Here is a 25,541-nt window from a genome sequence, read left to right as displayed (position 1 = left end):
TATGCATGGAGAAACCTGTCCATTATTTATTTTTTTAACAATTGGACTTTTACTTGTAATTTGGAACAACTTCACACAGAAACTGCAGTAACAGGTATTATTTTATAGGTACCACATTTTTTTCATAGATGTAACTTTATTCACATTGAAGTACACTTTTCATTCATTTGCTTCATCTTCTACAATGCAGTTTCAAACAACTACAGATGCAGCCTGGACAGGTCACCACTCCATCACAAAACAACAAAAGAGATGATAATATGGCACTCACATTAAGGTGAAATTTAGAGTCACCAAATAAACTCATATGTACTTATAGAAGGAAGCTACAGAAAACCCACTTCCTGTGGACAGATTTCCCAGAGAAAGGCCCACAACTGGAGAACTTCTCCCTGTGAGGTGAGCGCACCAACCACTGCAACACCTGCAGCACTTCAATGAAGATCATGTGTACCAATTGTGTGTGCCTTGAATTTAAAGTAATATCCATCCCTACATCTTTCAGTTCAGGGTCACACAGGTGATTATGGGGGGAGGCTCCTGAACAGGCAGTCCTTCACAAACTTTGATTATTTACAAGTAAATTGAATCAAATACCTGCTACTGACAGAACAGTGTTTGACCTTAAGCAGCTGTTCATAATAATAATAATAATAATAATAATAATAATAATAATAATAAAACCAATGATGATAAAGCCAATTTGTGTTTTCAGTAATTTAAACATGACTTATTTAAAAGTGAGCATAATTGCAGAAATGTAACAGCAGGTGCCTGAGAGAACAAATATCCGGGAGTCTCTCCACCTGAGCATGTCTGAAGGGGGGCTGCAGACTTTTAGGTCACACTACGCCACGGGTCCAGCCCATTAGTCATCATCCAGCGCGGGGAATCGGACGCGTAGTTGCGCGTGGAGCTCTTGGCAGACGCGTGGCGGCTTGCAGACGGCTGACCGAGACGTGGGTGACATATGCTTCCGTAACTAGTTCCCGAGACGGCTGTGTGTGTGTGTGTGTGTGTGTGTGTGTGTGTGTGTGTCTAGCGAGCCGATCCGAGCCGAGCCGAGCCTCCGTCCACGCTGCTCTGGTTCCGCCCCGCTCGTCTGCTGCAAAACACGCTGTTCTCCCCCAGCTGGGAGCGGGCTCGGCGCGGGGAGGGGGCCGTCAGACGGCTGGCTCGTTTCACAAGGCTCCACGCTGCTTATCTGCCCCGCAGGATATCATATCTGGCGTCTGCTTTTAACGTTAAATAGTCATGAAGTTGGAGACGTCGTAAAGGAGAAGGTTTGAAGCTGCGTAAGTATCACATTTTATTTTATTTTATTTTTTAACTATCCGGACGCTCGCACGTTTTGACATTAGTTTGTTGTTCTTTTGAAGCACACGTGTTACGTAATTAACGGATTGCCAGTTGTATAATTTCAGAAATGGGGTGACAGTGAGACATGGAGTGGACATCTTCAGACACTTTAACATGCTGCAGTCTACGCATCTGTCTGAGGAGACGGCTGGGGGGGGGGGTTGCACAGAAAATCCCACTCATGTGACATTTTCCAAACGGCAGTCTTTAAAACACCGAGGAACTTTAGAGAAGTCAACTGATGCCGTCCACCGGGATTAAATATTGCAATAATCTCGCTTGTATTATAGATGACAGCACGTGCTCTCGGGCAATTAAATGCATACATAACAGGGAGGAATCACGTGTGATTTTAAGTGCCTTTCCCTCTGAAAGGCACCTCCATGTGAGTCATCTGGATAAAGACAAAATCTGTCACGTTTTTTTAGGTGCGCTTGTTCATCTACAACCACAGGGAAGCAACTCCATGCATGTATGTGTATGTGTGTAGACATGACCATGATGAGCTGCTGAAGTTGAAACTGAGCATGGAAACAAGGAGGAAAGCTGATTTGATTTTGAAAGTGGCCAGATAGACCAGTCTGAGTATTTCAGAAGCTCTGGATACTGAGAATTCCAGGCATCTGTCAGGTTTACAGAGAGCGTTCTGAAAATGAGACAAAATCCGGTGAGGTGCAGTTCACTGGGTGAAAAAAGAAAGGTCTTACTGATGTCAAGGAGAATGGCCTGGCTGGTTCAAAAGATAGACATACAGTGGTGGTGGGTGGGCTGGGGATACAGATTGGGGGAGGAAAAAAGAAACATTGTCTGGTCTGGTCTTCTGGTCTTCTGTCCTTTAATAACAATTCAGACTTCTGCTACTGGTTCAAAGGTGTGGTGGATAGATCCACCTCGGATGTACTGGTTACCTGTGAAGAGTGTTCCCTGTTTTACGCCCATCATGCACTCATGGGAACATCAGTTGAACAAATCTTTGTTAAGGAGAGATAAATGGATGGACGACTACTTCCGTATGAAATAGCATCCACAATCAGGGAAAACCAGAAAGGGATTTGTTGTCCGAAATTAGAAGTTTGATTTCTGATTTTTGTCATTCAGAAAACTTCTGTCATAACTTCTGTATGGATTTTAGAAGCACAGTTTTATCCAATCCTCACAATGACTCAGAAGAAAGCACAGTTGTTGCACATTATCAGGCTGCTTTGACGTAAAGCCACAGTCAGACACAAGATTCAAAACAGGCTGATGAAGTATCTGTGCTGTTTTTTGTAAGAGAGGGAGAATCGCTAATAATGGCAAGGTTGTCACCATCCTGCTTTTGCTGGATCTGAGTGAGAGATAGCTCTCTTAACTGTGTGTGCAACCTTAATTGGTCGTTTTCACAAAGAAATTGCTTCTTTATGTTGTGCTGCTGGTTTTGGAGTTCAAAGTCATGTTGGGGTCATGGAGCATGGAGGAGAGGTTTAAGAGGAGTTGTGAAGTTATTGAATAAACAGTTTGGCTTTGAAACAGCTCTGCTTTTGCTAATTTTACATCTTTGTAAACACAGCCTTATATTACTGAAATGACCCCTATTTTGCTTTTCATCAACATACTGGTGATGACAAGCAAATGTTGCTGAATGACCCTTGAGCATTCAGTGGATTCTGTGGTCATAGGTTTACTGTGTGTTCAGGAAATTTGCCGTAAACAGATTTACTGTCACATTATTGTTCAGCTTATAAAAACTTCAATTAACATGTCATAGGTTGTATAAACCTCTGTAACTCCTTATTGGATTCGAGACTCAATCACTTGGAAGTAGGAATACAGTAAACCCTGCTAGTCTCCAGAAAGATCATAACTTACTTTTTTTTACCAAGTATGGACCACCAGCTACTCAGGAATGGGTGATGGAGATGGCTAAAGTGGCAGATTATGAAATAATGTCTTATAAGCAATTAGGATCTTTGCCACTGTGTAATAAGAAATGGGGAAATTATTTTGAATTCCTGGCAGAGTCGTGGTAGGACAATGACCGTGGGTTGTCGTGCTATTTCCATGCTGAATTAATTATTAATTTTTGTGGGTATATATGTTTGCAAGTGTACCTATGTGTGTACGCATATGTGCACACGTGTGCATGCACATGCAAGCATCTATGAGTGAATGTGCTTTAATATATGTATTGTTTATTTTCTTCTAAAATCAGGATGGACAAAATGGATACAGATACTCCACATCAGGATATAATGGACTCTTAGCACAAAACTGTATCCTTGTAAATTGGGGGTGATGGGGTGATGGTGGGGAGTGGGGATGTTGAGGGAAAGGGGGAGGAGGGGGGTGTTTGGTGATGTGCACAACTGGAAAAATCAATAAAATATAAATCACAAAAAAAAAAAAATAATAACTTACTTTTTTACGGCACTCGACTCCCATTCCTCATTGAGCATTTTTTTAGTTTGAAAATGAACTTTTATTTTTTAATCTGTTAGGGTGTCATACTTATTAAAGATGATTTCAAATATCAGATGAATCAACACTTTATTGAATTGTCCTTCTTCAAAATGACACAAAGCCTCTTGTGTCTTGTTGTCTTTGTCTGTGCTTGATTGAAAAGATTGTTAGTTTCACCAGATAGTTCACATGTGAGCGGTTTCCTGATGACTTTGCTGCATGTTGATACAAATTACACAACTTTAAGACAACGTAAAGAAAAAAACTCTTCTGAACATTAGTTTTCCTTGCTGGGGTATTTACTGTGTGAGCATTATGTCAGTGAGTCCTAACCTGGAGTCCAGAGCCCCCCATTGGATGGCATCAGGATTCTCAGGGAACCTGGAGGATTTTTTGGTTTTAAGTTGTTATAGTTTGATTCTCTCTTTCCTTCTTGTCAAAGGAAACCTAAATTGGACACTTTCTAGACTTTAGAGCAGAAATTATCTATTGCTTGTACTTTACACGGCTTCTTTGTGTGTGTGTTGGTCAGAGTGGGTGTTTTGTCCAGTGGTTGCAATCTTTTGACATTGGGTCCTCTACCTCAGGTCTGGAGGTTTGAGGGCTTCAGATGCTGCTCTTAGAATCTGCTGTAGCCACTCTCCTTGTTTGGGGACCACCGCCCTGAGTGCTCTTACTATTATGGGAACCACATCAGTTTGAACCCTCCACATCTGTTCCAGCTTCCACCCTTGGCACTTCCCAGATGTTCGTGTTCTTTCTTTCTGATGTTGCTGTCAGCTGGTATTGCCACATTTATCATTTCTACCCTCTTTTATTGTTTGTCGACCACAATGTGCGCTTCGTTATCCACCAGCTGTTTGTCACTCTGGAAGCTGAAGTCAGACGGGATCCTAGCCATGTTGTTCTCAACCACCTTTGGAGCAATGTTCGACAAAGATTTGGTTACTTCTAGTCTATACTGAGGACAGAACTCCCTTTACACCATTCCAGCCATTTGGATGTGTCCGTCCATGTATGCTGACCCTACTTGCATTTTACACCCTGCCACAATATGCTGGACCCTCTGGGGCATCTTTGCACAACTTTCACTTGGGGTTTGACCTCCTATGGAAGTCCCTTGCCTCTATGGCCCTTGTGGTCAGTGCTTGTTCTTTTGCTGCTGTGATTAGTGGCTCTATGTTCTCTGTCCATGGTTTTGTAGCCATTGGTAGGGTAGGTCTTCCTGATCTCAGCCACTTGCTCTATACGGCAGTTGTAGATGCTATGTAGGGGCTTGTCTCTTCGCGTTATTGGCTCCTCCTCATTCTCATAAGTTTTTAGCTGTCTGAGGAATTGACTTAGTAGCTCATCCTTTTGGTGTCGTCTTCCTGATTTATTCCTAGATTTTGGATGTTTGATATTGGATAGTGGCTCTAACGATCACTAGACCTTGACCTTGATATTACTCACTTAGTGGATAGCTACAGGACGCTAGACTTCGGATGACACCCTGGATGCATGGTGAGATTTTATGTCTTTGGATTCTAACTCCTCCTTTTGTCAGCTGATTGTTCCAACTGGGTATCTGATGACTGGAAGTGCTTTGATGTTGATGGCCTGAGTCTTGTTCTAACCATTCAACTTACTTTTTGGGTCTCCAGATGTAAGAGACCGACCGTGAGAGAATTCTGGCAATTTCTTCATTGGTCTTGGCTCTAAATCTGTGGTCCTATGTCGCACTGTGAAACCGGGTCAAGGACGGTCAACGTCATTATCTGTGTCCAAAGATAAACTGCAATAAAATTCTAACATTCAGAAGTTTGGGGTGATCATGGGACTGCTGCTTAGACCCACAATGTTTACTTTTACATGTAGTGTGTTTTGTTGGAAAATGACGGTCCAAAACAGTAAATGCTAATGTAAAATGCTAGTAGGCTTGTCACGATAACAAATTTTGCTGGACGATTAATTGTCCCAGAATTTATTGCGATAAACGATAATATTGCCGTTTTTTTTGTTGTTGCAATTTTTTAATTAATGCAACAATTAGGGATGCACCAAAATGAAAATTCTTGGCGAAATCGAAACCAAAAAATGAGGAAACTGTTTTTCTGAAGCAAATAAGGCCTGAACAATGACACACATAATATTACAAAGCATTTATACCTCCAAAGGCCAACAGCGGTCTCACAGACTGCTGATAAAAAAAAAAAAGACGCACTTCGCGGGGCTTTTTTTCTGCGATTGATTTATTTTATATGTGCGCATCTGAACAGGGAGCTAGCTCTGACAGCAGACAATCAGACCGAAGGCCGAAGATATCAACCAAATCCCGAAAGAAAGACAATAAAAAGAGGCATAATGAAGAGATATAAGGTGGAAGAAGCTTTAGCAATGATACAGGAGGTCAGTGAGGGGGAATTGGATGGCGGAGACGTGTCGGACATCAGCGATCTTGACTGGAGTGAAGACGAGGAAAGTTCTGAATCAGAGTCAGAACAGCCGAGGGCCAAACAGCGAAAAAAATGTAATTCTGCTGCCCCAAAAATGTCGGATCGACCTCCAGCTGCTGTCCAGTCCAGCGCAGAACCTGCAGTGGCGCATGGAAGCGCTCATGCGTCACCTCCAGGTATAGAGAATTACTGTAGGCTACTGTCAGTTTACAACTAAATAATAATAACATAAAATGGTGTAAAAAAAATAAAAACTAAAGTAATAAATTTCAACACAACAGTGAACACGGTAGTTGACAGCAGGAGCACTGCAGCGTCTCCAGAGGTGCCAGTTACAGATTCAGGTAAAATATTATATCCTCCATCAAATTACAGCAAACTATGTATTTTTCGTTTCCAAAAAATAATTTTAGAACGAACATATTTTCTGAATAAACACCTTTGTCCTGTGGAGCCTGCAGTCCCAGAATCAAATGAGCAGGGTGAGGACAGGACCGTGTGGGAAGGTGTCCGTCCTGTGCGCAGCCGGGGAGACTTGTTTTACTAGTTTTAATATGTCCTTGATTATTATTGACAGTTAATGATACAACTATTTTGTGTGTGTTGGTGTGTGTGTGTACGTGTTTATCAAGGAAACGAGTGTGCGGAGTGTGAGTGAGAGGTGACGCTGCGCAAATGCGCACTGTAAAAAGTTACATTTTAAAACCTGATTTGAGGCATTAATAAAGCAGACATGAGGCATGAAAAGGTTTGCTTTAGCATTACTGCCACGTCATCACCAATTATTTTCGGCAGTGTTGTTTCGGTGATTTTTTTCTTTCGGCCGAAAGCCGAAAAAACACTTTTGAGCCATTTTCGGCCAAAAAATTTCGGTGGCCGAATTTTCGGTGCATCACTCCTCATTACACTACAGAGCCGAAAGGAGTCAGTATGAGACGTTTCTAGTGTCTTTGGAAAATGTAAATTTATCGCGCCTGGAAAAATAACCGACCTCATTTTTTTTATCGTGCGATTAACTGATTTATTGACTATCGTGACAGGCCTAAATGCTAGTAGATGCTAACAAGTACTTGTGTCAAACTTCCTGTTCAAAACTGGCCTTCAGAGTTCACCTCTCCTTCCAAACCATGACCCTGTCCAGATTCTCCTCCTGTTTTGTTCCAAATGCACAAATGTGACAAGGGTCGAGCGCTCCTGTGTCCACCTGATAGGACGCCTGCAGGGGTCGTGGGGTGCGTGAATTTATAAGATTGTTAAAATTGTACAGTCAGTACAGGCCTTTAAGACCATTACTGGAGGATGTTCATCCATACAGGTGAAAGTCGAGGGCACTTACTTTTTTACCTGTATATATTTGTGTGCACCTTCTGTTTTCTAAGGATGGTTCACTCATCATCGTGCAAAATAGGTTTTATGCATATCAATTTCATGTGTGTTGTGATACCTGCTGATATCTCAATTTCATCTTTGTCTCTAACAGGTGTGGGTGTGAACAGCCATTGTTAGACATCTCAAAGAGAAGCACGGCTGAGGTGTTACACACTGGACAGCTGTCATGAAGAAAATGGACACCAAAACCACAGGCAGCTGGACTCTAAACGGCAGTCCTGCCTCCTCCGTGAAGAACTCCTGCCACCCAAATCTAAAGGTACTGAGTTTGATGGTGGAAAATGGCTCCACACTAGACGATTTTTGACCTTTAGAGGAACAATGTAGACTAATGTAAACTGTTCCTGACACACTCAAGTGAAAAAAGACATTGAGCTATTCCTGCTGGAAGTGCAGATTAAATAGCACAAATAGCAAAGACAAAAAAAATATTGTCCAAATTGAAACCTAAGGATTGGAGAGTGATTGCATCTCAAGTCCTGTGCAGCTTTCTTCAGATTCCTGACAACAGTCAGTGGTATGGTTGTTTAATAATGTAAGAACATTTTCAGGCAACGTGCTGAATATTAGTAGCAGGCAGCATTACATACCTGAGAAAGGTCACAGGAGCATGTGTAAAGTGTCCTCTGACAAGCTGACAGAGGACATACAAATATATTTCTGCTGACTGAAATCCCACCTGACAGACCGAAAGTGAATATGCATGCTCCAGTGTGTGTTTCCAGTGTGGGCTCCCGTATAGGACAGCTCTCATTCTGTAGTTTTTGTCTGTTTAATGAAAAACACTTTCTCTGTGCATGCTGATGCTAGTCCATCAATGTTTTAACAGCCACTGAAAGTTTGAGTTGAATGTCTGGCACGTTAATTGAAGGCCTATTTAATGAACTTGTTCGGTGTTGAGTGCAGCAGTGCTCAGCACATTTGGCACGTTGTATTAGGTCGCTGTGACCAGTTCCTCAGACAGTTTGTGCTTCAGGAGCAGAGGTCAGGGTGGAGGGCTTGGGCCTCTTTATGGGATTAGAAAGCACACTGAACAATAATTAAAAAGCTGCTTAGTTGGGTAACTCCAACAACAATTTTAAGGAATTTCAATAACGCTTGCTTTTTGTCCATGTGTGTTTTCCTTCTGTGTAGTAATCCTTCAATGAACTTCTCAGCGTGGCTCTTTTGACACAACATTCACTTGTTCATTGACAGAAAGGCTTTTTGTGAGCTTGAAGCACACGTTTTTTTAATCAAACATTAGGATTGTTCTGCATGCATGTGTTCCAGCTCACATGCAGATATTGTGATACAGTAAGTAGTTGTCAATGAAGTGTTTTTTGACTGTGGGAGGAAAACAAAATACCCTGGCAAAATCCACGCATGTGCAAGAGGAACGCGTGATACTGCGCACAGAAGCCCCCGACAAGGGAAAAAAAACTGTACTGTTATTGAAACAAAAAGATCTTGATTGAATTTCATTTCAATAATGTAAATATGACAAATTGAAGCAATTAATTTGTAATGTAGGAATTTAAACCCATAAGTATGACGTGTGTGACAGCGGTAGGGCTTTTTATAGACTAACTATAACCTTCACTTCACAGCCTCTAATTAGCACCTGTCAACCATGTCTTCCGATGTGAAAATACACGAAGTTCAGCGTTCCACCAGATTTCTCTGCTCGGTGTAAAGTCGATGGTTTGAATCATAAAGCTTGTGGGGTTTAGAGTTAAACGGGTGCGTGTTACTCTCAATGCGTGGGAACTGACTGGTCAGTTTCACTCATAGTTCAAATCTTTAGGTTACTTAACGTAACCCCGGTTCTCAGAGTAGCATGAGTGAGATGTCTCACTATGGGATACGCCCCCAGCGTATGCCTCAGAAGCATTTATCTCACTACGCCAATCCTGATTGGCTGGTGATCGCGACGCCCACCGAGGGTGGAGCCACCTACCCTTTAAGTAGCCTGCGTCATCTGCGCAGCGTCACTCAAAATAAGCACCTCTTCTCGCTTCGCCCAGCAAGAAGGGCTGTCTGGTGAGACATCTCACTCATGCTACTCTGAGAACCGGGGTTACGTTAAGTAACCTAAAGTTCTCTTTCATAGCATTCGTTTCGATGTCTCACTATGGGATATGGAAACTCCCGTATTGCCAGACATGCTTATCTCGATTGACCACCAGCTCTCAGGAAAGGCCCTCCCCCCTGCCCTAAGAGAGCCCCGCAGTCAGTACTGCATGAGCCAGGCTCAGAGCAGGGATGTCCAGCTTATAAAAGCGGACGAAGGTGAGTGGTGAAGACCAGCTCGCTGCTGCACAAATCTCCTGAATTGACACCCCTTTACACAGGGCCCAGGATGCAGCCAGGCCACGTGTAGAATGGGCCCGCAGGCCCACAGGGGCCTGAAGACCTTGACACGTGTAGGCCAGGGCGATCGCTCCCACAATCCAGTGGGAGAGTCGCTGCTTCGTGATGGGTCTGCCCCTGCAGGGGCGAGCCCAGGACACAAAGAGCTGGTCACCTTCCCGAAACCCCATTGTCCTGTCCATATAAATCCGCAAGGCACGGACTGGACACAGCATGTGCAGCCGCTGTTCTTCCGGAGAAGAAAATGGCGGTGGAGAAAATGCTGTAAGAACAATAGGAGAGCATGAGCCCACCACCTTGGGCACGAAGGCCAGGTGGGGCTTCAGTGACACCCTGGCATTCCCAGGGGCAAACTGAGTGCACGAGGAGTGCACTGAGAGTGCATGAATGTCACTAACACGCTTGGCAGAGGCCAAAGCTAGAAGCAGCGCTGTCTTCAGAGACAGATGCTTCAAGCTCACCTCCTCCAGTGGTTCAAACGGAGCTCTGGAGAGCCCATTTAAAACCACCGCCAAGTCCCATGGGGGCGCCAGCGGCCTGCAAACAGGAAGCAGCCTGCGTGCCCCTTTCATGAAACGGCAGACCAAAGGATGCTGGCTGACCGTTTTTCCACCAAACCCCACATGGCACGCGGCAATTGCAGCCAGATACACCTTTATTGTGGAGAAGGCTTTACGTTTGTCAATCAAGTCCTGCAAGAATGACAAAATAACACCAACAGTGCACTGAAAGGAGATGTGTCCTTTTTTCTGACACCACTCCTCAAACACCCTCCACTTACAGTCATAAAGAGACCTAGTGGAGGCTGCTCTAGCACTCTGAATAGTGTTAATCACATTCTGAGGGAGTCCAGCAGTATTTAAATTACACCACTCAGGGGCCAGGCCCAAAGAGCCAGGCGCTCCGGATGTGGGTGAAAAACTGCTCCCCCTGCCTGTGACAGCATGTCCCTGCGGAGGGGAAGCTGCCATGGCTGCCCCGACAGGAGCTGATAAACCTCCGCTAGCCAGTGCATGGCCGGCCACTGCGGAGCTATCAGAACCAGCGTGTGGCGATGCTCCCTGACTCTGTCCAGAGTCGGGGGAATCAAAGCCAACGGGGGAAAAGCATATAGGAGGACCGACGGCCAGACGTGCGCGAGCGCGTCCACGCCGAGCGGCGCACCTGGATCGCGTATTGAGAAAAACAGCGGACATTGCGCGTTCTCTCTCGACGCGAACAGATCCACAGTGGCTCTGCCAAAGCGGGCCCACACCTGCTCCACGAGGGCTGGATGTAACATCCATTCCCCGTAGAGCGGCGCACCCCTGGACAACAGGTCCGCCCCCCGGTTCAGAGCCCCCGGGACATGGGTGGCTCTCAGAGACCGGAGGCGGACGCTGCTCCACAGGATCAGTCTGCGTGCCAGCATGTGTAATTGCCGGGAGCGCAGACCTCCGTGACGGTTGATATATGCCACCGTCGTCGTATTGTCCGTTCTCACCAGGACATGATGTCCCCTGAGAAGCGGGAGAAAGCGTCTCAGTGTGAGAAACACCGCCAAGAGCTCGAGGTAGTTTATGTGAGCGCGCTGGAGATCCTCGCTCCAGACGCCCCTCACGTAACGGTCCTCGCATATACCACCCCAGCCCGACATGCTCGCGTCTGTGGTGATCACTTTCCGGGACAGTACGGGGCCCATAGGCACCCCTGTCACCAGACAAGCCGGGTGGCGCCAGCGACGCAGTGCCATTACGCATTGCGCACTGACCGTCACCCTCCGTGCACCATGACGCACGGGATTCAGCCTGAGGGAACGCACCCACAGCTGAAAATCCCTCATGTACAGACGGCCGAGCCGGACTACAAGGATGGCCGAAGCCATCAGGCCCAGTAGTCGGAGGCATAATCTGAAGGGGACCAGATTGCGCAGGGTGAAACGCGAGAGGCAGGCTCTGAAAACGTTCACCCTCGCCGCTGACAGACGGGCCGTGAAGGACACCGAGTCGAGTGATAACCCCAGGAAGATTATTTTCTGCACTGGAGATAATACACTCTTTTCCGAGTTTATCATAAAACCCAGGTCGATCAGGTGTTTTATGAGGATGTGCGTTTGCGCGATGGCGTCCTCTCTGGACCGTGCCAGGAGGAGCCAATCGTCCAGGTACGTGGCCAGCCTGATGCCCTGTCGCCGCAGCGGGGCAATGGCCGCTTCCGTACAACGCACAAACACCCTTGGGCTCAGAGATAACCCGAAGGGCAGCACTCTGTACTCGTAACAAACACCCTGAAAAGCAAACCTCAGATATTTCCTGTGAGGAGGATATATCGGAATGTGGAAATATGCGTCTTTGAGGTCGACTGACGTGAACCAGTCGTTCCGACGCACCATACGCAGCAGGGATGCGTGTGTAAGCATCCTGAACTGGTATGTTCTGAGGTATTTGTTCAGAGCCCGGAGATCCAGGATTGGGCGAATCCCGGTCCCTCCTCGTTTGGGGACCAGGAAATACCTGGAATAAAAGCCGCTCTGACATTGTCCGGGAGGCACCACGCATATTGCTCTCTTTTCCAATAGCGAGTGAATTTCCTCCTGGAGAACACGAGCTGACTCTCCGCGCGCCTGAGAATGCACTATACCAGAGAAACGAGGGGGAACGGCTGCAAACTGAAGCCTGTAACCCCGCGATATCGTTCTCAGGACCCAGGCTGAGCTGGGGAGCGCGGCCCATCTCTCTGTCCTCAGGCAGAGTGATGTGACAGCGTCTGTCAGACCGCCTGTCACTGGAGACTCCATAAACGGTGTTATGGCGCCCCCTAGTGACAAGATGCGGTTGCAACCGGCGTGCGCCACTGCGCATGCGCCGGGTGTTAGTGCATTGACAGGTCCGGTGTAGCTCCGGGACCGGAGACGGGACGTCACCCGCTCCGGAACCGGGAGCGACACGAACTGTTTATGTTCTTGTTTGTTAATTGTGACTGCGCCCTCGACCTGCGGTCTGGATGCGGCAGTGGAGCACTTTTTATTAAACAAGAACAGTGAAGTGTGCTTGTGTGACTTCGGGGAGCGCACGCAGTAGCGGGGACTCGTGGGCTCCGGAAATCGAACCAAGCACGCTGAGGAAGAAAGACAGGTGGGGCTGCTGAACGTGCAGCCCCGGCACCGGTCTGAGGAAGGAGACCATCAGGTCGGCTTCTTCTTCTTCCTGGCCTGCGGACCGGCAGACTGCTCGTTCTGTGACGGCAGAGCTGCTGTCGCTGCAGTGGCCTTTCTGGGCCAGCCGGACCTCACCTCCTGTCTGGGTGGACCAGCAGGGGCAGGACGGGCTTTCGGCCGTGTGGGGATTTTAAACTGAGGGAAAGAAGGACGTGCCGTAGCCTGCGCGGCGCTCTGCCGCGGGGCTGGGGCAGGTGGACGCTCGGCTTTGCGCGGGAGGCAGAGCTGGAGAGCTTCATCCTCCCTCTTCTTCGCCTCGCAGCGCTGCTGCATTGAGGCGAGAGCGGAGCCAAAAATGCCGTCTGGTGTGATCGGCATGTCCAACATGTCCTCCTTCTCTCTGTCCGATAGGTTAGACAGGTTGAGCCATCTGGCTCGCTCCTGTAACACCATCGTCCCCAGAGACTTACCCGTGGCCTGGACCGCACAGCGCTGCACGCGGAGGCAGATGTCCGTTATCACGGTAATCTCGTCCCACACCGCTGGGTCAGGTTTGGTCGCCATGTCCTCAAACAGCTCCGCTTGGTAAGCGGAGAGCATGGAGGAGACATTAAGCGCCCTGACAGCCAGTGCTGCTGCCCTGTAAGCCCGCTCAGTCATGGCGGACTGGACGCGGTCCGCTTTGGAGGGCAGCGTGGGATCCCTGGATGAAGCGGCTAGCCGCGGGTGCAAATGTGCAGCGACTAGCGGCTCCATGGGGGGCATACGGAGAATACCGAGCTTCTCCATGCCCTCGCAATCCAGGGAGGAAGCTCCGTGGATGGAGCTTCTGCCGCTGAACGGGTGATCCTTCCATGAGGAGGACAACTCGTCGAGCAGCTCGGGGAAGACGGGGAGCAGCTGCTTAGCTGTCCTCGCAGCCTGAGGGAATTTCTTCCCTTCATAACGGGACCTGGTGGTCTCCGTTATCGCTTCAGGCCAGGGGATGTTCAGCCGGGATGCAGCGCGTTTACACACGGCCTGCATGTCCATGCTGACAGCGGAGGGAGCGGGCGCGCTCCCCTCCTCGTCCCCGAGGACAGCCTCAGCGCCTGGTGTGGCGGGCTGAGCGGCAAGCTGAGCGGAGGGAATGAGGACATCGTCCTCACTCTCCTCCTCGGATATGAGGAGCTCCGAGATTGTCTCGTAGTCATCCTCATAGTCCAACTCCAAAACGTCTTCCGCGAGCGGAGTCGGGGCGGCTAGGTCCAGCTGGGAGCCCCAGCTGCCGCTAGCGCGCGGGCCGACAACCGCATCGTCACCTTCCTTCTCCCCGCTGGTGACAGGTGTGTCACCCGCAGGAATGAAGGGGTCCTGACCGGACGAGCTAGCTTGGCGTGCTAGGCGTCGTCGGAGACTCTTGGCGGTGAAGCGGGCGCAATGCTCGCAGGAGCCTGGGGCCTCGATAGCCTGCCGGGCGTGTTGCAGCCCGAGGCAAAACGAGCAGACCTGGTGTGAGTCGCGGCTCGATATCTTATTGCCGCAGGCGCAGGCCCGGGCCCCGGAGTCTCCATCTCCTCTGGTGTGAGAAGCGTGGGCGTCCATCGTGGTTAGCTGGAAGCTAACCTGAGGCGCCGCGAAATTAGCTGGTGTGCTAATTCAGAAGGACGGAGTTAGCTGGTGTGCTAAACCGCGTCCACCGTCCCGTGGTGTGGTCAGGTAAGGACTCTCCAGGCTATGGTGAAGGCTGGAGGGTCGCGAAGTGTGGCAGCTAGCGCTCGGCGATGGAGCAGAGATAGCTCCGTCTGTGAACAGTTAAGCTAGCTGTCACTGAGGATAGAGATATGCTACACGAAGCGAGAAGAGGTGCTTGAGTGACGCTGCGCAGATGACGCAGGCTACTTAAAGGGTAGGTGGCTCCACCCTCGGTGGGCGTCGCGATCACCAGCCAATCAGGATTGGCGTAGTGAGATAAATGCTTCTGAGGCATACGCTGGGGGCGTATCCCATAGTGAGACATCGAAACGAATGCTATGAAAGAGAAATCTAAATTTCAAGTGTTCCAGTTTGTTGGTGAAGTAGCTTTCAACACTTGTCTCACAAAAGGTTTTCAGTTTATTCTTAAGCAAAGGCACAAAATAGAATATTTGAAGCTTGTTGCAAACAAAAGTAAAAAGAAACAAACGGAATAAGCGTGCAGTCAGTAAGCTATCTGTTTGCAGCTGGTATCGATCACGAATAAGCTGATCTTTGGGAGGCAGAGTTAGGTTTTTCAAGTCAACATCATGAATGCAGTTACATGCAGCTGATGACCACCAGAAAGAAGATAACGATTTACTTCAATGTAGTTGGTTTTAAATTTGTGATTTTTGATTGCTGTCATATTTACTGTCTTTTCAATGAACAGTATAATTTTTAAAGGCACTCTAATTGCTGCTAAGCCGCTTCCAGGATGTCCGCATTATTACCGACTCTGGTCAGGCCTTCTCTGATTACAGGTTTCCGTTTCTTTGGGCCACTGGTGTCTGAAAGCCGATCCGTCATGTGGTACGCCCCTGGACTACTCTTTAATTTGTGCTTACACTTGAATCCTGATCTCAGACAGATAACATTAGTGTGAAGTGATGCACTGAATTGTGTTGATAAAATTGAGGACTGCTTTGTTTTTTGTGCTTAATAACTGAAACGTATTTTCAGATAATAGGGTTGAACAACGGTGCAATGGTTTAACCCTCTTATTTCACAGCAAGAATATTTTTGTTGCGATTTCGTGCTCTGCTGCCTTTCTCTGCAGAGTCCACATGTTTGTATAATGACAATGATGAGAAATAGCAAGTCAACTTGCCCAAAAACATTACAGGTTTCTAGAGAACACATTTGGAGCACATGCAACAGTGTGGATTTAAACCATGCTTGAACATATTTCAGTAAATCTTAGCTGAATATGACAGGTGTTGTTCGGCAGTCTTTTCTCAGCTTGCTGCATTTTCATCCCTGAGAGGACAGACATGGCTACCGCTCACCTGTTTTCAATTACGCTGAGAGTGGGTTGGTCTGAGAGCTCATATTGCAGAAAGATGCATCTGTATCCTGGTGGGATTGGCTCCTCTAATCCCCTCTTTGTTACAGACTGTCAGTGTCCACAGGTGGCAGAGCAAGAAGAGGAGGGAGCTCGCAGGCACGGAGTGTTTTGTCAGCTTTGGTGTCTGCAAAGATGTGGCTGCGCTTCAGATTCATGTCATGCATCCACTCAGACAAATACATTCACTCAGTCTGCAGGTGGAGCTCATGGTTGAGCTCACTTTGCCTTGTTCTGTTTGGTTAAATTAGTGATTATTTATTATTATTTAATTGTAATCTTGAATAATGCTAATTAAAATCTATTACTCAATCTTTTGGATAATTACTTATATACCTCTGAGTGGAAACTTGTATCGGTGAATCTGAGTTCTAAAAATAAATGGGAAAAATGCAGTATATTTGAAGCACCAGCACTATTAAAAATGCATAATTATAGCAATACTGGTTGGTGTATTGGAAATTACAATGAGCACACAGACTTTTGAGCTGCTTTGACAGTTCTTCTTTGTTTTTGTATCTCGGTAGATGTTCCTTGCAGCCTTGTCCTTTGCCTACTTTGCCAAGGCGTTATCTGGCAGCTACATGAAGAGCACAATAACACAATTGGAAAGGAGATTTGACATCCCCAGCTATCTGATCGGCATCATAGACGGGAGCTTCGAAATAGGTGAGCCTGTCAGTCTCTCTTTTGCCCTTGTGTTTATGTAACTGTTTGTGCACGTGGTTCACGCTCAGTGAAAGTAAGCCAAGATAATAAGTCTTCATCATGTCTGCTGACGCCATACTGTGTAGAATATATGCATCCCCCTTGAGCTTTGAAAAGTCCCCAGTCGCAAACTTAATTGATCTTAATTAGCGAAAAATCCTTTGATGCTGCAGTATGTCTGCTTTGAATAGAGGGATTGTACAGCGCTTCATGCAGCGTCCAAACAGACCCGGGACACTGAAAGAAAAGCGTGTAGTATTTTCTGTCCAAACCTCAGACAGAGATGCCAGTGAGCATATGTTCACGTTGACTATAAAGGCTTTCAATAGAACTCGGATATGTTTGCACTTTGCCAAATTCCTGTTAGGAGTTTAATGCATACATGAACAGAATGTAGGTCACAGTCGGTGTTTATGAAGCCGCACACATGCATTTATGTTTGAGAATGGTGAATCTATATGTAAATCCGTGCGAGAAGCAGCCTGTGTGGAGCCTGTGACTGAGATTCTCTACGCGGTGGGTCTTATTAAATCGTCTGACTGCTCTCAATCTCATTTTCTGATCATCTCACCCCTGCAGGGAATTTGCTTGTGATTGCCTTTGTGAGTTATTTTGGTGCCAAGCTCCACCGACCCAAGATCATAGCAATCGGGTGTCTCTTGATGTCTTTCGGGACCTTCTTGATCGCCATGCCTCATTTCATCATCGGCCGGTAGGCAAAGTGCCATGCCTGAATGTGTAGCCATTTAAAAACTCTGTGCACATAGTTCCTTGATTGTAAATCTGAAGCCATATTTCATTGCTGGTATTTCTTCTATCTTAAATGTAGCCAGTATCATATTAGTAGTCCACATTGTGAATATCTAACAATACCTGATGCTTTCTCCCTTCCCTTGTTTAACAGTCACATTGGTATTTTATACGCAGCTATAAGATCGAAACATCAATTAGACCGTCAGTGAATTCAACCAATAACTTCTCTCCATGTCCAGCAAGCTCACTTGACTCCTCCAGGGCAGGTGACAGACCCTCTATACTGCCTTCTAGAGGTAAGGTAGCTGCGCTGTGCACAGTCAAAAAATGTCTTGCTTCTGTTTTCATTTCTTATCCTTTTATATTTGCTAAATTGAAAATGTTTGCACACTCTCAAAACCTTTTTTTGTGCTTTTAAGTCTTTGTAGGTTTAGATGTTTTAATTGTTGAATATTTTTTCTATTGCAAACTGCAGGTTGTGAACGAGAGTCCAGTGTTTCCATGTGGATTTATGTCTTACTGGGCAATATCCTACGTGGGATTGGAGAGACCCCAGTGCAGCCTTTGGGAATCTCTTATATAGATGATTATGCTCAATCTGAGAACGCTGCACTCTATATTGGTAATGCACCTCACTCAGTGTCTGTAATTTGTGTCAATTCTTTCTTCAATGCAATTATTATAAAATTACCTTCTGATGTTGATATGATACCTGCTAACACCCATTCCTAAAGAAACAACTTCAGTGTCTACATACACACCATGTGATCCGAAATAATGGCGTGTTATGACAATGTGTCATTATTCTGTACATGATATACCTGAAGCAGTTGATGGCATTTTAATTCCAATTTCCTGACCCTTCATATGAGTCGGATCAGAATAATCAACGAAGCGCAGATGATGTGTGTTTCACTGTAGCCTGATGTGTGTGCGTTGAAGTGTGAAAATCTGAATGAAAAAATAACAAGAAGACAATGCTCACAACATGAAGTCTGCATTTCGGTAGAACATGCACATGTTCAGAGTATGGGAAGTGTTAACAGTTAATTGGGATTATTTGCCTCCTGGCATCTGACTGCATGCTTAATGCAGCCGGTTTGGCAAAAAAGATGTGTGGAGTAAATTCAAAAATCAGTTGTTGAAGAGTAGAGAATGATCTTAATTAACTAAAGAGGCTGTCAACTCGAGCTAAATAAACTGTTCTTTGTTGTGTATTGCAGGTTGTGTTCAAACCATATCAATTATCGGTCCTGTCTTTGGGTACTTGTTGGGGTCACTGTGTGCCAAGATCTACGTTGACATTGGCTATGTGGACATGGGTGAGTAAAGTAATTCAACCTTAAATAAATGAAGAATAAACTAAGAAAGTTGCTCAATAAACTGTAGTTTCTAATTGAGTTGTGTTCATCACCTCTAATATGATGAGTACTGCTCAGCCAATACTCATTCTTTCTTCATCATTAATGAGTAAATCAATAGATATTCTATATATAACATCTACAAACATCAGTCAGGGGATCCTAATGTTGTGGCCGAGTCGCTTTACTTATGAAACTCTGACTCCACATATGTGCTGACGGTGTGCCTGCCTCTCCACAGAGACGGTCACCATCACCCCTGCTGACGCCCGCTGGGTGGGCGCGTGGTGGTTGGGCTACCTCATCGCCGGCGCCATCACGCTCATGTCCGCCGTTCCTTTCTGGTTCCTGCCGAAATCGCTGCCGGTGCCAGTAGAAAAGCATGACTCCAGCTGCACACCGGAGCAAACTCGGTTCATCACCGACTCCCCCAACCTGGAACACAAGTTCCGACAGGAGGAGCCAGCTAATCTGCATCTGATGGCCAATGGTAAGATGGGGGTCTTCACGAGTAAGGCTGGAACGTGGTACTTTGACTAAATGCATTTAAAAACTTGAATCATTCGCTGATATAAATATATTACTTTCTACAGCTACCCTAAAATTTTGACCTGATTTCTTTGTGACTAATACAGGCTGATGCTATGTTTACATTTCTAATTAAACTGCTTGTGCAAGTGGATTTTTAATCCTTGTGAATGTAAATGCCATTTAATACCAGTTTTTCAAATGAGAACAACTCCAAATTGACTCGGTGACATCGTCTAAAAAGCCGTATGTTTTGAACATGGAGTTTCTGTCTCCTTGTTGAAGGTTTTCCATCTTCACATCTATAAAAACTGAGGCATCTGAAACAGATGCAGACAGTTTTTGAAGATTTACATGTTTTAATACTGTTGTTCAGTATTGCTCAAAGGTTTACAACGCCAACAATTTAAATTTATGTGTGCTTTATTGACATCTGTGCTCCAAAATATAAGGTGCGTCTCTGTATTCTCTGAGGAGACAGAGTCGTACACTTCGAACATTGCTCGTAAAAAGGATGTCCACACAAATCTAGGTGCATAGCATCAAAGAGACACAAATCTGATAAAGCACCTATAAACAGATGAAGCATACAAGCAAGCCTCCACGTGTACAAACAAATCATCCTGATACCATATTGCACCTTTTACATAGTAATGGTTCAAACATTGTATAAGTTCTTTTTTTTTTCACATTTCTCTGCTGCTCTGTCAGTATCAGTGCCTTAAATATCCCATTAAAGCAGAAATTCGGATCGACACATGGAGAAATTCACTCATTTTCAAAATGTCCTCATGCAGAATTTGTGCCGACACTGAAAAGTCTCCTCGGAAATCCCGTGTTCACCATCTACCTGTGTGTGACCATCATCCAGTTCAACTCCCTCATCGGTATGGTCACCTACAAACCCAAATACATAGAGCAACACTACGGCCAGTCAGCGTCCAAAGCCAATTTCCTGATGGGTGAGTAAAGCTAATAGTTACATGATTTGGAGGATTTCTGGTCTGAGAAAAGTTAAACCTTGGTATTGAACAGGTGTTGGCTGCTTAAAAGTAAGAATTAAAGGGTTCAAAGTGATGTGAGCAGGGTGGTGGTCATAAGTGTTTCATGAGCCAGCATTTGATGAATTTTTTATACTGGAGCTCCCAGTTCTCTCTTAAGTAAATGATGCAGTTTCAAGATGACAAGCAGGCTTCCCACCATCCTTGTGAAATGACAAGTAGGCCCACATTTAATGAGACCAATTAAAAGGTCAGCCGCAAAGCAGGGGAAGACTTTTCATCTTGTTCTTCTTATTGAAAGGTTGAGGAGAGAAATGGAAGACGAGACGTGTCGCACATGTCTTCTCAGTCATTTTCCTCTTTTACGACATAATTTCACCATACTCCAGGTGAAATATAAATGAGGACACTTTGATGTTTAAGAGTGTTCAGGCTTTGATCCATTTTTTGTGGGCGATATGTCTCGACTAAGACGTTTCCCGATTCTTTAAACCCTTTAAGAATGAGCTGTATTCTGTGGTTTGTCAAGGCATGATCAACATCCCGGCCGTGGCCTTTGGGATGTTCTCTGGAGGGGTGGTTATGAAGAAGTACAAACTGGGTATCATGGGAGCGGCGAAATTTGCCTTTGGGACCTCCCTGCTGGGGTACTTCCTGTCACTCCTCTTCTTCGTTCTGGGCTGTGAGAACTCGAAGGTGGCCGGCATCACCGTCTCATACACAGGGTAGGTCACACACATTTTCCTCCGATCAGTCAAACAAAGAACTTTCTTTTGATTAATTAAAACCTGAACTTGAATATTGAAGCTAATGCGCACAGCCTTAGTATTGCATTGTCACATTCCATGTAGAGTAATATCTGCTTCTCATTTGATGAATCTTTTATATGCGCCATTAAAAATACATGTTTTTTTTAATGTCACATGCAGAGCGGGTGGCCTGTCTTATCAGGAGGGATCTCTCTTCTCTGACTGTAACTCTGGCTGCCTGTGCTCGAGGAGAGAGTGGGATCCGGTGTGCGGGGAGAACGGGATCACCTACGTGTCTCCCTGCTTAGCTGGATGCACCTTTTCTACGGGCTCTGGCAGGAACACGGTCAGACATCGCTGCCTTTTTGACATTTTCATCTGTGCCGGTGGTTTGTAAAGTCCAGGGCATGTAATAACCAACAGTGTAATAATGGCCGATAACGTTCCAGTTTTAGCCATGCTTAATATGATAACTTGTCAATGTTGCAAATAAACTGTGAACAGTTTTTTTGCAACCCTGACTGGGAGTGTTGGAGAACGTCCCCTCATTGTATGGGTATGATAGCAAACTGCATAAAGCCTGAAACTAAAGCTTTTGATTCCCAAGAAATGCAGCCTGATTTTTGTGTTATCACATTGTTGACTGCAGTTATTCAAAGATTTTACATTACTGGTAAAATGATGTTAGCACAATGGATCAAATACCTACCTGTACAGGTTATGTCATTACTTTGAAAAAAGGCCAAAATGATTACTTAAATGGAAGATATAGCATTTTTTGCCATTATTACATTTTTTTTAGTTACAGGTTACCGGCTTCAAACGAGGCTCAGGAGTAAGAAAAGTCTGAAAGTCCAGGGGTTCTTTTCATTTTAAGAAGAGCTTGTGATTTTAGTATAACATTATTTGGAAACCCTCCATTAAAACGTGAACTTTTAGAACCCTGTTACTAAAACAGAGACAAATTAAAATAACAAACAAGATTTCTTTTTTTTTTTCCGCATATGGACCCAAACCACTGAGGACGACAATGCTTCACACAATAGTAAACATGAGGAAGTCCCACATTTAACCAACAGTTGCTACGTGTTCTAAGACAAAGCATGAGTGCAGTGGGAGCTCAGGGGTGCACAATGAAGTTAAGCCCCTGTCGGAGAGCTTATCCTCCCACCGTTTGAAAACCCCCTGATCTACATGTTTTTGTCATTTGACAGCAGCATGTGACATTTTGCTTGCATTTGCATGGATATTTGCCGACAGGCCGAGTTCCTCCTGCGGCGCTGCGGCTCATTACGTCCTGTTCTGTCAGGTGTTTGACAGTTGCAGGTGTGTCGCGGTGGCTAACACCCAGCCGGGCAATCTGACGGCCACTCTGGGACAGTGTCCGCGCAGGGACAGCTGCGATAAAGTCTTTCCCTACTTCCTGGCTCTGTCGGTCCTCAGCTCCTTCATCATCTCCCTTGGTGGAACGCCCGGTTTCATGCTACTAGTGAGGTTTGTCAACAGTGTTGCTTGCAGGATGCTTGTGGAAAAATTGTAGTCGCTCGACTCATCATTACCGACGCTTCACCGGTAATCCATTTCTTTTTCTGTACACAGCTTATAAAATACTCTTCCGTCGTAGCTTGCCGTGGAAAAACTGTATTTTATCATCATTCTGTGAGTGTTGGCAGGTTGAAAAGCTGGTTCGTGTTTCACACCCGTGTCTATAGGTGCATTAAGCCGGAGCTAAAATCCCTCGCCCTCGGAATCCATACGCTGGCCACTCGTACGCTTGGTGAGAAACTCCTCTGGTATTCTTCACAATACTGTCTACTTACTTTAAATGTCAGGCACTGAATGGGAAATCCTTTAACTAGATCGTAGGGAGCTGAGTTCCCAGAATAGTGTTTGTGAGTATGGCTATAAGTCAGCACATGAAACCCATTATCAAATATTTATGAACATTTTAAAGATCTCAAGAGGATTTTTCAAAACGACAAATTGCAAATGTATATTCTGATGAATTAGTATGTATTGGTCAGGGTTTATTTGAATATATTGCCATAACTGAAACTGTGTTGTTTTGAAGTGGCCCTAAAATTAGCCTTCATGTAAAGTGACAGTTTTATTTTTATTGTACCACAGCAGGAATCCCCGCACCCATTTACTTTGGAGCCATTATTGACACCACCTGCCTGAAATGGGGATACAAGATGTGTGGAGGAAGAGGAGCCTGCAGGATATATAACACCTCCTCCTATAGGTAATATGAGAACCAGATAGATACAGTCATATGGACTTTAAGTTAACGTGAGAAATGTCTCTGCTGCAGTAGCACAGACACCAGAGATGATACCGTACATAAGACGATGAAGTATATAACTCACAGTAACCACTATACAATACCGAGAAGGGAAATCGAGGAAGAAAAGAATATGAGATAACATACATTATATATTCAGTTTTATTATTATTGAGCACAGTTCTAGCATTTTTTATCCTTGGAGTATGACAGTATTAGGGGGGGCATAATTGTGCAAAGAATATCTTTATTATGGAAATGTGTCATTACAAGAGAATAAAAAGTAAATTACATTTTAGCATCTTTATGAGAAAATGTTTCCAGTCGACCCGAACATAACAGCAGAGTTTTAGCTGTTATCCTGTAAGTAAAGTAAAGTGTAAGAGCAGTTTGTCCCTTCTTTCTCACAGGATCGTGTACCTGGGCTTGACACTGGGCTTGAGGACAGTCTCTTTCTTCTTTTGTATTTTGGGATTCTCTGTGCTGAAAAGACATATTAAGATGGAGGAGAAGAACGCGCTGACCAATGGGAACACCGAGCTGGAGCTGCTGAGGAAAGAGGAGAACAGCTCCATACACTGCGAGCAATTCATACTGGCCTTGGACTGCAACCATGACAGAGAGACTCGATTGTGAGGCTCCGCACAGCCGGAGAGGAACCTCGGATGTCCTGAGGATCACACGCTGTGGACACTTTTCATAGCACACAGAGTATATATTTGTACATGCTTTGTGTAGACATACAACATCTGAACAAGATCGTTTTATAAGGAAATATGCCTTTTCTGGGTTGTAAAAGTGTTTGTGTTTTTCATTAACAGAGATGACTTTTGTAGAGATAAAAAAAAAAAAGAATGTAGCCGTTCTGTATTTCTTGTTGAGCTTGCGTTTTATGATTAAACCTGATAAAAATCTGAACTTTCCTTTCACATAAGCTGCTTGATAGAGGTTGCTTTAGAGATAGTGTTTGGTTCTCATTGTTCAAGAGGTAAAAAACAACAAACATACAAATGCAACACTTTTGTTTCTGCTCACATTTTTTTTATTTATGAACTGAACTCAAACATCTAAAACTCTTTCCATGTACATAAAAGGCCAATATCGCTCAAATATTGTTCACAAATGTGTTTAAATCTGATGGTGAGTACTTCTCCTTTGCCTGGATAACCCTTCCACCTCGTGTTGGGTATGAAGATGTTGATTAGCTTTAGGCTGACCATAATGAAAGGACACTTAAAAATGTGCAGGTTTTCCACACAGCGCAATAATGCTGATTTAATAAGTGTCGAGGGTGCATCTGCAGCAGTGGCCACCAGAGCTGCTCCCTGTGAATTGACTGTTCGTTTCTCCACCATAAGCAGTATCCAAAAGCATTTCAAAGAATTTGGCACAACATCCAACCAGCCTTGCAACTACAGACCAGATGTACCCACACCAGTCCAGGACCTCCACATCCAGCATCTTCACCTTCACGTTGGTCTGAGAGCAGCCACCTGAACTGCTGCTGCAATAATCGCTTTATGTGACCACGGAATCGGGGCCCAGGGGAAGCTCATCTGCATGCTCACCATCCTCATCGGGGTCTCGACCTGACTTCAGTTTGTCGTAACCAACTCAGGTGAGCAAATGTTCACGTTCGATGGCATCTGGCACTTTGGAGAGGTGTTCACTTCACGGATGAATCCCTGTTTTCGCCGTGCGGGGCAGATGGCAGACCGCTTGGGTCGTGTGTGTGAGCGCTTTGCTGATGTAAACATTGTGAGTCTAGTGGCTCATGGTGGCAGCGGCAGGCTTATGTTACGCACAACAAAGGTTTGAATGCAAAGAGATTCTGTGCCTTTTGTGTACGTAGAGTAATCTTTGAGTTCAGTTCATGAAGAGTGGGAGACAAAACAAAGTGTTGCATTTATATTTTTGTTCAATGTACAGTTACATAAGAGGAGAGAGTGGTTCAACCTTTTAGAGAAATCAAAAGTGGGAGGTGGGAGA

The 25,541-nt window shown here is 45.4% G+C and overlaps 1 protein-coding gene across 1 annotated transcript; it reads left to right on the top strand.

Annotated features, from left to right (window-relative positions):
- Window positions 1-1,158: 1,158 nt before the first annotated feature.
- Window positions 1,159-24,417, top strand: LOC115392607 (solute carrier organic anion transporter family member 1C1-like). The gene is made up of 15 exons (XM_030097318.1): window positions 1,159-1,295; window positions 7,714-7,881; window positions 16,696-16,837; window positions 17,456-17,588; window positions 17,804-17,925; window positions 18,105-18,251; window positions 18,853-18,951; window positions 19,232-19,480; window positions 20,316-20,480; window positions 21,049-21,244; window positions 21,449-21,614; window positions 22,578-22,762; window positions 22,981-23,045; window positions 23,396-23,513; window positions 23,963-24,417. Exons 2-15 carry the CDS (start codon window positions 7,789-7,791, stop codon window positions 24,186-24,188), a joined length of 2,106 nt encoding a protein of 701 aa, XP_029953178.1. The 5' UTR covers window positions 1,159-1,295; window positions 7,714-7,788; the 3' UTR covers window positions 24,189-24,417.
- Window positions 24,418-25,541: the final 1,124 nt, after the last annotated feature.

This window comes from Salarias fasciatus, chromosome 7, assembly GCF_902148845.1.
Source record: "Salarias fasciatus chromosome 7, fSalaFa1.1, whole genome shotgun sequence".
In the NCBI taxonomy this organism is placed as follows: Eukaryota; Metazoa; Chordata; class Actinopteri; order Blenniiformes; family Blenniidae; genus Salarias; species Salarias fasciatus.
This window is presented reverse-complemented; position numbering and strand designations above follow the sequence as displayed.

Excerpts from the sequence above, each read along its gene's own strand:
- LOC115392607 (XM_030097318.1), top strand. The coding sequence starts at position 7,789 with ATGAAGAAAATGGACACCAAAACCACAGGCAGCTGGACTCTAAACGGC. Across the intron at positions 18,252-18,852 it reads GAACGCTGCACTCTATATTG|GTTGTGTTCAAACCATATCA; the intron begins GTAATGCACCTC and ends TGTGTATTGCAG. Across the intron at positions 21,245-21,448 it reads ATCACCGTCTCATACACAGG|AGCGGGTGGCCTGTCTTATC; the intron begins GTAGGTCACACA and ends TGTCACATGCAG.